Genomic DNA, 12,414 nt, shown 5'->3' on the forward strand with positions numbered 1-12,414 from the left:
CTTCTCCGCTCCGCTGGATTAAAATATAATATTGGTTGATTTCGGCACGTCTCTTATCTTCGCACGTTCGTCTCCGCCTCAGTGAAAACACAGCTTAATAGTCTTAGCTAAATATACAGGGTGTGTCATTTAAATCGGTCAGTATGGGAAAGTCTGAAACTATAAGACATACGAAGATCTGTTCTTAGGAACCATGTCATCGATTTTAATAAGAAGAAAAACTGCATTCATACATAAAAAAAAACCTGTACTCAGCTCGGGAATCGAACCCGGTTGTTTTGAAAAAAATTAACTTACACTATTTATATTTAGATATCGATTGTGTAGGTCTTAAGCAGTAAATGGCTCTATGAAACATGATGTCTAAAATGAATAAAATGAATTGTTTTCATATTCTTTAATTAATTTTAGCAAGTGTTCGAAATGACCACCGCCTTTTTATTATTTTGAGTACAGGTTTTTTTTAAATATATGAATGCAGTTTTTTTTTTATTAAAATCGATGACATGGTTCCTAAGAACAGATCTTCGTATGTCTTATACTTTCAGACTTCCCCATACTGACCGATTTAAATGAGACACCCTGTATAAATGGCTACAAAAGCTACATTTACTACGTGTAACATTTGTTTTAATTCTTGGGGACCCAGACAGAAGTGAACGGATAACCTTGAGATAACCAATGTCTGCTAAAGTAAAAACTAGTTATACTAAAATAAACATTTATTCATGAAAACTTTGTATAAAATAACGCTTACACTAAAATTAGATATCTAACACTCGCACATTTGCACGGTACATTTAATAATTTATCGATTCTTTAAAAAAATAACAATAGTTATACCAAAGATGCATTGATTGAGTAAGATGCGTAAAATCTATGACAATTTCGTGATTCGAATTTGACAGGCAAACGAGATGGCGCTGTACAGCTCCATGCATTTTGCGGCATGAATCTAGTATTTTAACTGGATCAGGCATGAGGGGTGGGGGGAAATGACCGAACGAGATAGTCTTATGCATCTTTCAGTAGGAGTAGCAGCGAAAGCGCTATTATAATTATCACATTTTTTTTTATTCCCCACCATAAATTAGTATGGATTATCGTGGGCAACAAATAAATTCGAGCAATCATAGTGTCGCATTGCCTATTTTTTGTCCCTCACGGACGCACGTGTATACCACATCTATTAGGATCCTACCATCTATGTTTTGCGGTACTTAACTCAGATAGTCAAAAGTTGACGTTTGATTATTCAGTGACCGCAAAATAGTACAGCGCCATGTGTTTTGGATGTCAAAATAAGGGGCACGTTTTTTTAATAGACTTTACCTCTCTATTATCAATTCTCTTTGGTTATACAATGTACACAGTTCTAGGATGCTTCACAAGTCAAAAGTCTAATCGAAAAATGTAAACAACAGTATGTATTTATAAAACAATATGTGCAATAGTATATAGTTACTATCTGTTTATAATAAAAGGTCAAGTTGTATAAACAATATTTTTTCTGATTAAAAACTGTGATAGAAATTGACAGTAACATCGTAACAAAGTTTTATATAAATACGAATTTGTATAGGTATATAGTATGAAGTTTTGCTAATGAATCTTTGATTTCGATGGCAGTAGTTACAACGATCAAAAGGAATCGTTTAATAAAGGTTTAATAAACTGTAAATAAGCATATCGAGGTTACTGACTAGTAACCAATATAGCTCAAGGAATAACATTCAAAACAGAGAATTTACTTTGGGAGCCACACCACAGAATAAGTAATAGTACTACCGTACAGAAAGGACACTTCCTACAAAACCGAAGTTTGACAGCGATTCAGGGTCGAATCATGATATCCCTTTCTAACTTATGGCACTATCCCTTTCGGCTATTTAGGGTTGTCAAAACTCAAGTGATTATCTTATCTGTGGTCGTGCACGCAAAGGGACGTCAAGTTGTGTCAACCCTAATAATTTCTCGGAGCAATGCTGAGCCGAACGGAGCCGAGTTTGCCCGAAGTCAGGAGTGTCTCCCCACTACTATTTTTGGCAGATTGTTTAGTTGTTATTTAGTACTATGTCTTATGTTCTTTAGTTGCCATTACTCGTACACATTTCATTCACGTCACAAACACGCGTAAATAAATATAAGCACCGATGACAAATTCAAATTACTAGCGACTAAGGGGCTATTCATAAATTACGTCATTTCAAATTGGGGGGGGGGGGGGGGTCTGGATGTCGGATGGTGGTAGCATGACGTAGGAGGAAACGGGGTCATTCGAAGCATGATTTTTGGATGATTTTAGGGGAGCCGGTCAAAAATCGTCAAAAATAGATGACATAATTTATGAACAGCCCCTAAACGGTGACTGCCTTTTTCGCTGATTTTGCTCTACGTAGTCTTAAAGGGATAAAACTACTACTATTTTGATTCTTAAATTTTGGTGTAGGTTTAAAATTGTGCAGTGCAGTACAATAGTTATTTACAGTACATATGGGGCTACTTTTCCGCACTAGTACGTAAAATAGCACTTTTCGTGCATATGTCGAAACTTTAAAGTGCCATATGTACTTTAAACATATGGCCCTTTAAAATCGACATAGACACGGAAATTAAGTGCGTAAGTAAGTATAGCACCATATGTATTGTAAACACAGTTTTTATATCTGTCGCGACATGCATAAGTACTTTCAATGATAACATGGTATATATAAAGCGGTTATCACACTAGCGCGGTCTCTGAATGTTGTTGTGTTAACCTTTTGGACGCCAATGACCGATATATCCGCACCGTAGGTTCAACGCCAAAGACCGATTAATCTGTCACAGACTACAGAGCAACATAGACCTACGTGCATATGCATAAAGTTCAATTTCAGTTTTGACACTTCGGTGACTTGGCGTCAGCGTGACAGCTTTTGTGTTTGACACGGCGTCGAAAACGTTAAATATTTTTTATGTGAAATCAAGATGTTATAAAGTAAACAACTGAATGAGCTTTCAATACTGATTACTTCTGAACATAACATGGCAGAGTGTATTTACATGTAAACTGAATTAATTAGTCATACGTAGAATATTCCACTGTACATACAGATATACACACTTTTAAAGCTACCAGTTTTTATTGCTCTTGAGTACACTCACATAATATGACCTACCGGACAACGTTATTTTAACGGGCGAGGCATTTTGCGGGCACGTCCGTTAATAACGTTGGAAATAAATTAATAAAATTTCGAGTCTTCAGAGTAACCTTTTGACAGCTTTTGTTAGAAATGGACTTCCACTTGTATTACAAGTTACAAGCTTTTGAGAAACGGGCCCCTGTTATTTAATCACAATGACGCATTATGTTACTAATGCTCTGGTTTCCTAGGATAGCGGTGCCGTCATATAGCGGCCGTCTCCATACAAATACTACGACATCCATATTTCGCCGTATTATTTAGTATGGAGACGGCCGCTATATGACGGCACCGCTATCCTAAAGCTTTGGTTTCCTCCGAAAGCGGTGCCGTCATATAGCGGCCGTCTCCATACAAATACTACGACATCCATATTTCGCCGTATTATTTAGTATGGAGACGGCCGCTATATGACGGCACCGCTATCCTAGGAAAACCGATCTTAACTGACATGCCCGCAAAATGCCTCGAGTGCGAAGTATGTTAATCACAAACTGGTAGACCATAATAGGCCAATTTTCATTGATAATTATATTTTTTCGTTTTAATGGGGTCGAAATTGTTTTTTTCTACTCGTCGACTGCAATGCTTGAATTAAGACTTCGTATACGTGAAATCGCATACTTTTTTCACTATGGGACCCCAACTCAACTATAATATTCATTTCGATACAGTTTAGTCAACTATAATATTCATTTCGATACAGTTTAGTCAACTATAATGAAATTGACCAATCGAAAGCGCGGAGCAAGTACCAGGGCCTCATGAGTTACGAGAAGGTGTCGTTGACCAACCGGCCGGGGGCGCGGGGCGCGGGGGCCGGGTCGCGTACGAGTATGAAGGTATCGCGGCTGCTCGCGCATCTTAGCTGTATACTTTTGGTTTTTTACCTACATATTCTTCTACTAGTTTTAAGTATTTTTTTTGTTGACTCGTAGAAAAAGTATTGTATACAATAGTGATATAATCAAGCTTTTCAATCTCGTACCTTACTTAGGCAACTCAGCAAGCTTCGTTGCCTAAACACGGTACTCGACTGAAAAGCTCTCCATTATATCACGATTGTATAAAATACTATTATAATGTTAAAGTTATTTGTAATAATTGACCGATCTGATCGGCATTTAAATTGTTTCGTGTAGAAGAGGTTTTAGGGTCCGTATTGTGTTTTACATGCCGTTGTATGCGGGTCCACCGCCGCCCTCCGGCACCACCCAGTTGATGTTCTGCGACGGGTCCTTGATGTCGCACGTCTTACCTGCAATTAAAAAAAAAAAATAAGCATCTTACACAGATCAACCTAGCCCCAAACTAAGCATAGCTTGTACTATGGTTACTAGGCGATGATATACATACTTATATAGATAAATACATACTTATATATGTCGGCGGCAGATCGTAAAATCGGGCATATCGGGCATTGTATATTTATTTCCCAATATTTATTTGACTTTGTGATTAATTTATTTTGCTATTGATATTTGATGATGATTTTTATCTGTATTGACATTTGTATATAATAAATAGTTGACGATCATAATATAAATTCGTATAGATTAGCTTAGAATAATTTATAATGTAATTTCATATTATGAAATAAATAAATCTAAATCTATCGAGATTATTCCTAGGCATATGATCAAACGCAGCCATTTCGTGATCTGACTAGCGACTACCAGCCATATCGTTCAAACATCATCAACGACATAGAAAACACCCATGACCCAGTAACAAATATTTGTGTTCATCACACAAATAAATGCCATTACCGGGATTCGAACCCAGGACCATTGACTTCGCAGGCAGGGTCACTACTGACTAAGCCAGACTGGTCGTCGAATTATGTTTCTTTGTGTTAAACTATTCAGAGAATTGAAACGAAGATGAGTTGAAATCGGTATCCAAGAAAATATCGTGCATCGAGTATGACAGCTTAAGTATGGCATTCTACGGTGTCATAATTATATCTTGGTAATTGGATAATATATCGTCAACTTTTTAAAACCAGAGTTAAGTTGTACGTGAAGCACGATTATGTTCTTAAAACTTACTATATTTTATATGTATTGCACTTATTTTTAATATGAGCATTACTTCATGATTTTATGCAGATTGTTTTTAAGACTGAGTTAAATTTTAAATAGATATTGTTGGGACAATATCAAGCACTCGAACATTTATGTCAGCTATGTAACTCTAAGTGTACTTACAATGTATACAGTTTTGTGCATTTATTTGTAGTCTCTGTCCGTCTCCAGTTTCCATTGGTACATATTCATATACACCTGGAAATACATATCAATTAGCGACATTTACACATTTACACCTGGAAATACATATCAATTAGCGACATTTATAAATTTCAAAAAAAGTATTCTGTAACAACCGTAAAAAGTAATGTCCGGATGGACTCATGACTTCTGAAAATTCCGACATCCATACTAATATTGCGAAAGTGTGTCTGTCTATCTGTCTCACAATCACAAAACGAATAATATGTTAAGCTTTGGTTTCCTCCGAAAGCGGTGCCGTCATATAGCGGCCGTCTCCATACAAATACTACGAAATCCATATTTAGCCGTATTATTTAGTATGGAGACGGCCGCTATATGACGGCACCGCTATCCTAGGAAAACCGATCTTTACTATACGTACCTATTATAATGTATGTGAATATTATTTTAAAGTTTCAAGTATTACATAATGTTAAAGTTTTAGGATATACATACTCTGTTTCTGTTATGTACATAACAGACGTGGAAGGAAACATAATATTAATTTTATTGGAAGGTAAAATTTTTATAATATGTAATGCATTCATTTAAAAATAATATGCGTTGTAGTAACCTAACAAGTTTAAGTCCTTTCTGAGCAAACATAAATGTTATTAGTTATAAGTGGAAACTGTTTTGGCTATGTATTGTCTAAATTAAGTTTAAATAAAATACAATAAAATGTGACGTTATCTATGAAAAGGGACCTTGTTGTCGATGGCGCTTACGCCATTATTAACGATGCTCCGATATAGGTATAATGCCGAGCGACGCTGTGAGGCGTAAGCGCCATCGACAATGTCCCTTTTCATAGATAATGCCCCAAATTATTTTGTTATTTGTACCAGGGATGTTGCGGATGCAGATTTTTTGACATCCGCGGATGCGGATGCGGATGTCAAGATTAGGTCCTTAGAAAACGTCAAATATTACATTTTTAGCATTTTTTTATTTAAATAAAAAAAACGTAACGTTTAGTATTTGAGCAAGAATATAGGTGCGTTATATATAATAAACAGTAACTTGGCCGACTTTTCTGGATCTAGACGATTTCGTTATAGGTAATGACGAAATTACCCAGCACTTACGCCGCCGCTAAGACGTTCCTGTACCGACTTGTTCGACATCCGCATCCGCATAAGCTCCGCATCGATTTTATGCGGATGCGGATGCAGATGCGGATGTTGAAAATAATGCGGAAGTTCCGCGGTTGCGGATGCGGATGTTCGCAACATCCCTGATTTGTACCAGGGATGTTGCGAACATCCGCATCCGCATCCGCAACCGCGGAACTTCCGCATTATTTTCAACATCCGCATCCGCATCCGCATCCGCATGAAATCGATGCGGAGCTTATGCGGATGCGGATGTCGAACAAGTCGGCCCAGGAACGTCATAGCGGCGGCGTAAGTGCTAGGTAATTTCGTCATTACCTATAACGAAATCGTCTAGATCCAGAAAAGTCGGCCAAGTTACTGTTTATTAAATATGACGCACCTATATTCTTGCTCAAATACTAAACGTTACGTTTTTTTTTAATAAAACAATACTAAAAATGTAATATTTGACGTTTTCTAAGTACCTAATCTTGACATCCGCATCCGCATCCGCATCCGCGGATGTGAGCCTTTAAATATCCGCATCCGCATCCGCATCCGCGGATGTCAAAAAATCTGCATCCGCAACATCCCTGATTTGTACATCGGTGTTTACCTGCGGGACAGAAGCGCGCCTCTGGCCCGTCGTAGACGCCGAGGTTGGTCTTGACGGGGACCGAGTCGTCTTGCAGCGTCAAGTGCGGGGGCTGGTCGCCCTCGTGGTTAGTGCCTGATAACAAACATCACATAAATTAATAGTACATTATTGCAGAGGCCGGGAAAGGGCAATTCGTGGAAGAGTCTCGATTTTGTCGGACGACGCGAAGCGGAGTCCGACAAAGAAGACGAATCCACGAATTGCTATTCCTGCCGAGGCATTATAGTGCTTTTCTCCAAACATTGCGAGGAAATAAGGTAAAATAATAATTATTTAAGCATCAAGCATGACTCAAATCGAACCTTCACATCAAAAATGTCAAAAACAATTTCCCTCTAAAATTAATTTTTAAAAGTTAAGGGCACAAAGTTATTCTGCCATTCAATATTCGTTCATTCAATATAATTGTGCAATATAGTTGGTCAAACTAATTTGTCAGTCAGTAAGAACCAGGAAAACTATACCCATCCTCTTCTTTTGGGTACTAGTACTAGTGTAAGACAAAGATAGTATGATTCTCTCTGTCTATGTTTGAAATGAGAAAATCCTTTAACAAACTATATAAACTTTATGTACATGGATGAGATCCTTAAAAAAATATAAAAATAATCTTTGATTTTATTAAGCAGTATTCGCACGATCATAAACGAGCACAACGGTCTTGTAAGAACGAGACAAGTAAGGTCGTTTATCTTACTATCTCACTCTATCCTATAGCTTGAAATGATAGCTGATCGGGTCGTGTAGACGCGGCTCGCGGCTTTAATAATTGGCTGTTTGCGTTTTTTATTTTTAAAAAGTAAAAAACACTACAGTAATAAGTTATTACTGTAGTGTTTTTTTCATCCCCGTCCGCTAGAACAGGACAGCGATAGTTTGATTTTTTTAAATTAGAGTTTGACAATAACGTAGAACTTCCTGTACTATTTTTGCTGCAATAAGGTGAACATTTCCGAGCATATTGGAGAAAAACTTTATTTTAAAACGTATCGCACTTGGGGGTTTTAAAAAAAACGGCCAAGTGCTAGTCGGACTCGCGCACGAAGGGTTCCCTACCATTACGCAAAAAACGGCAAAAAAAAAACACGTTTGTTGTATGGGAGATTTCTTGTTATAGCCGCAACAGAAATACATCATTTGTGAAAATTTCATCTGTTTAGCTATCACGGTTCATGAGTGACAGACAGATGGACAGTAGAGTCTTAGTATTAGGCTCCCGTTTTTACCCTTTGGGTACGGAGCCCTAAAAAAATACAGTTTGATAGTAAAATGACAGCCGCAATTTTTCCAACTAATCTGCCATTTTAGTACAAAATTGGTACAAAATCAGTGGAATAGGGTATTTGACTGTGTTTAGATTATTTAGAATAAATTATTTTACACCATGCATAAAATAAAAGCACCAGAAGATTAATAGTGAAACGTAGACAGCAGTTATTTTAAGACACGATTTCGATTTTAAAACCCGTATAAAACTAGAAAGAGTAGGTAATTTGATTGTGACGTCACATGATGGTGTTTCATATAAATTCCATAGAAGCAAAGTCGTTTTAACAGTTCCGAAAAAGAAACTGATTTGACTAGTAGTCAAATACCCTATTGTGCCAATAAAACTCTCATTTTAGTATCTGGGATATTAACCGATTCGGTACGGATGGCACGACAGGCGTGTCATCAACGTGTGGCGTAAGACACGACAGGCGTGCCATCATATTCTATGACGTAAGGCACGCCATGACATGAAATAATTGAAGGGATGTTTACAAAAACAACATAACTGCTTAGAGCGGTTGACACTTTTTTAAGAACATTGTTAATCGTTTCAGGTGTCAACCAGTGTAATCAGTTATGTTGTTTTTGTAAACATCCCTTCAATTGTTCGCCGCCACAGCCAAAAGTTCACGAACGCAAGAACGGATCAAAAAATGCACCTGTCAACGCTACGGACGATAGTAAATCAAACGTGATGACTCCATCTGGTTTCGGGTATTCAATAGGCTGGCATTCCTTTGCCGGCTTTAGTTTCGCGTGGTCCGCTCCTGAAACACAGTTATAATACAAATAAGTGGTATAGTAGGTATGTGAAATTATATAATATTGGCCCCTATCCTTGGTTTTTCCAGTGTACCTAATCTTTTTTGGAAATTACATTAGGTCAACCTAAGGTTGCCAGGCAACTGACATACTGACGTCAATGCCCCAACAACCAAAATAGCCGTAACAACCATTAAAAAAACTCATTTAATCCGTATTCTTACGCAATAGAATCCAAATCTAAACTGGTTTTTCCAATGGCCTTTACGACTATACAAGGTGGCCCATTTAGATCGGTCAGTATGGGAAAATCTGAAACTATAAGACATACGACGATCTCTTCTTAGGAACCATGTCATCGATTTTAGTAATAAGAATAACTGCATTCATACATTTAAAAAACAATGTGTACTCAGCTCGGGAATCGAACCCGGACGTTTTGAAAAAAAAAACTAAAATTATTTCTATTTAGATACCGATTGTGTAGGTCTTAAGCAGTAAATGTTACTATGAAACATGATGTCTGAAATAAATAAAATGCATTGTATTCATATCCTTTAATTTATTTTAGTATGTTTTCGAAATGGCCACCATTTTTTCAATACATTTTACATAAAAAAAAATTAAATGTATGAATGCAGTTTTTCTTGTTACTAAAATCGATGACATGGTTCCTAAGAAGAGATCGTCGTATGTCTTATAGTTTCAGATTTTCCCATACTGACCGATCTAAATGGGCCACCCTGTATATTATGTGTGATGGGGCAGGTCAATTGAACGAATCATTGTAGTTACATTGTGACCATTGCACTCAGTGCTATCATCGGAAAAATAATTACAATTCATAGAGCAACCAAACCCCTGTAAGTATTGTGCCATAATTGATCCAGGAACCTGGCAGCTGTTCATCGGTAGAGATGGGCCAGCAAAAGGGATGTAAAAAAAGGTGGCATACTATTGATTACCTCCATGGCTGAAGGTCCAGGGTTCGGCCCCGCGCGAGACCATGGAGAAGCCGCCATAGGCCAGGCCGCCCCACAGACCCAGCTTCGTGTGGAAAGAGGGACGCACATTGCGGACTTGCTGCAAACAATATTATGACTTTAGTATTAAATTTATCAGACATATAGTTTGTATCGGACGTATAGGAGACGGTGTAGCTTTATTTGACGTTCATAAGCGCATTGTAATAGGCCTACTTGAATAAACTATCTTTTATATTATCTTATCTTATCTTATTAGGACGGATAATTAGTTGTGATCAATAGTTTTTAAAGTTGGAATGATCTAAGCTAAACAAAATAAGCCAGTAAATGGCAAGGCTCTACACCAAATAGCCACCTTCCGACTGCATCATCAGATCTATGGTATATGATATCATAATATTGCCAAATTACCGAAATTACAGAACCATATACCATACCATAAATATATAGGGTACCAAGTGAATGTGAATAAAAAACGCACTTGGCCACTCGGCCAACATGCCTAAAAACCCTTATTGCAAGACAAAGTGTCCAATAGTGGCCAGTTAGTGTTGCTGTTACCTTCAACTCCTTGTAAACGAAGGACTGTTTAAGCTTGTCTTCGTATGCAGAGGGAACGACGCCTTTGTCGTGAGTGGCCTCGCCCGATATGATGAGATCCATCGCGGCCTCGGCCAACATGCCTGGAAACCCTTGTTGCAAGACAAAGTGTCCAATAGTAGCCAGTTAGTGTTGCTGTTACCTTCAACTCCTTGTAAACGAAGGACTGTTTAAGTTTGTCTTCGTAGGCGGAGGGCACGACGCCTTTGTCGTGAGTGGCTTCGCCCGATATGATGAGATCCATCGCGGCCTCGGCCAACATGCCTGGAAACCCTTGTTGCAAGATAAAGTGTCCAACAGTGGCCAGTTAGTGTTGCTGTTACCTTCAACTCCTTGTAAACGAAAGACTGTTTAAGCTTGTCTTCGTATGCAGAGGGAACGACGCCTTTGTCGTGAGTGGCCTCACCCGATATGATGAGATCCATCGCGGCCTCGGCCAACATGCCCGGAAACCCTTATTGCAAGACAAAGTGTCCAATAGTAGCCAGTTAGTGTTGCTGTTACCTTCAATTCCTTGTAAACGAAGGACTGTTTAAGTTTGTCTTCGTATGCAGAGGGAACGACGCCTTTTTCGTGAGTGGCCTCGCCCGATATGATGAGATCCATCGCGGCCTCGGCCGCCAACATGCCTGGAAAATAGTGAATGGTAAGCATAAAGAAACCAGTTTTGGTCATTTTAAAGTTATGTATACCAATTGTCGCATTAATTTATTTTGTATGTACAATTTAAATGCTAAAATATCCTTTGTAATTGTAAAATTTGCATGCTGTTTAAACGGTCGGAAAAGGTGAAACATACTTATATTTATTACACTAACACATGTAATCTTTACCATTTTTCTGCGAATAAATTATTGTTTGTTTGTATGGGCACTGGTAAAGATCATTTAGTTTTTATTTTAAGTTTTTATTTATAATTGACAACATTCCGGTAAATATGCTTCCTGTATGTAATAAGTTAGTTATTTTGCTCCAATAGTCTCTTAGAAAATCGCGAATAAGTGGTATTTGGAAGTGTGACGTATCTACCTAAAATATTAACTAAAAGGAATTGACAGTCAAAGGAAAAGTTTGCCACCCCGAGGGTATAGTGCGACATAAAATAGTAGATATGAAATAAAATGAAACTAAAAAAAATATTTGCCATGTGTAAAAATTTTACGTCAAAAATGTGACATTTACGTAGAAAGTGGCATCCTCAATAATTGATATTTTATATGGGCTGGGTGGATCAAATATTTCTTATTGTTATTCTGACCGGTCAGCCAAGAGACAACAGTAGCATAGTTTGTTAGAAGACATTGTATTGTACACTACCTTTTTCTGGCACGCTTGGTAGACGACCTTCAATGGAAAGGGTTTATAAGTGTCACAAAAAAGCGTGTTTGGTGAATTTAAATGCCTAAAAAACCGGCCAAGTGCGAGTCGGACTCGCGCACGGAGGGTTCCGCACCATCAACAAAAAATAGAGCAAAACAAGCAAAAAAACGGTCACCCATCCAAGTACTGACCCCGCCCGACGTTGCTTAACTTCGGTCAAAAATCACGTTTGTTGTATGGGAGCCCCACTTAAATCTT

The 12,414-nt window shown here is 37.9% G+C and overlaps 1 protein-coding gene across 1 annotated transcript in view; it reads right to left on the minus strand.

Moving 5' to 3' along the window:
* Window positions 1-4,351: 4,351 nt before the first annotated feature.
* The window catches only part of LOC134654597 (electron transfer flavoprotein-ubiquinone oxidoreductase, mitochondrial), a 29,688-nt gene continuing 21,625 nt past the window's right edge, over window positions 4,352-12,414 (minus strand). The window contains exons 10-15 of the mRNA XM_063510066.1: window positions 11,341-11,465; window positions 10,216-10,333; window positions 9,148-9,255; window positions 7,175-7,288; window positions 5,399-5,473; window positions 4,352-4,446 (exon numbers count right to left, since the gene is read on the minus strand). Of these exons, the coding sequence (XP_063366136.1) occupies window positions 4,358-4,446; window positions 5,399-5,473; window positions 7,175-7,288; window positions 9,148-9,255; window positions 10,216-10,333; window positions 11,341-11,465 (629 nt within the window). The 3' untranslated portion in view covers window positions 4,352-4,357. The remainder of the gene's footprint in view (window positions 4,447-5,398; window positions 5,474-7,174; window positions 7,289-9,147; window positions 9,256-10,215; window positions 10,334-11,340; window positions 11,466-12,414) is intronic.

Source organism: Cydia amplana, chromosome 15, assembly GCF_948474715.1.
Source record: "Cydia amplana chromosome 15, ilCydAmpl1.1, whole genome shotgun sequence".
Lineage (NCBI taxonomy): Eukaryota > Metazoa > Arthropoda > Insecta > Lepidoptera > Tortricidae > Cydia > Cydia amplana.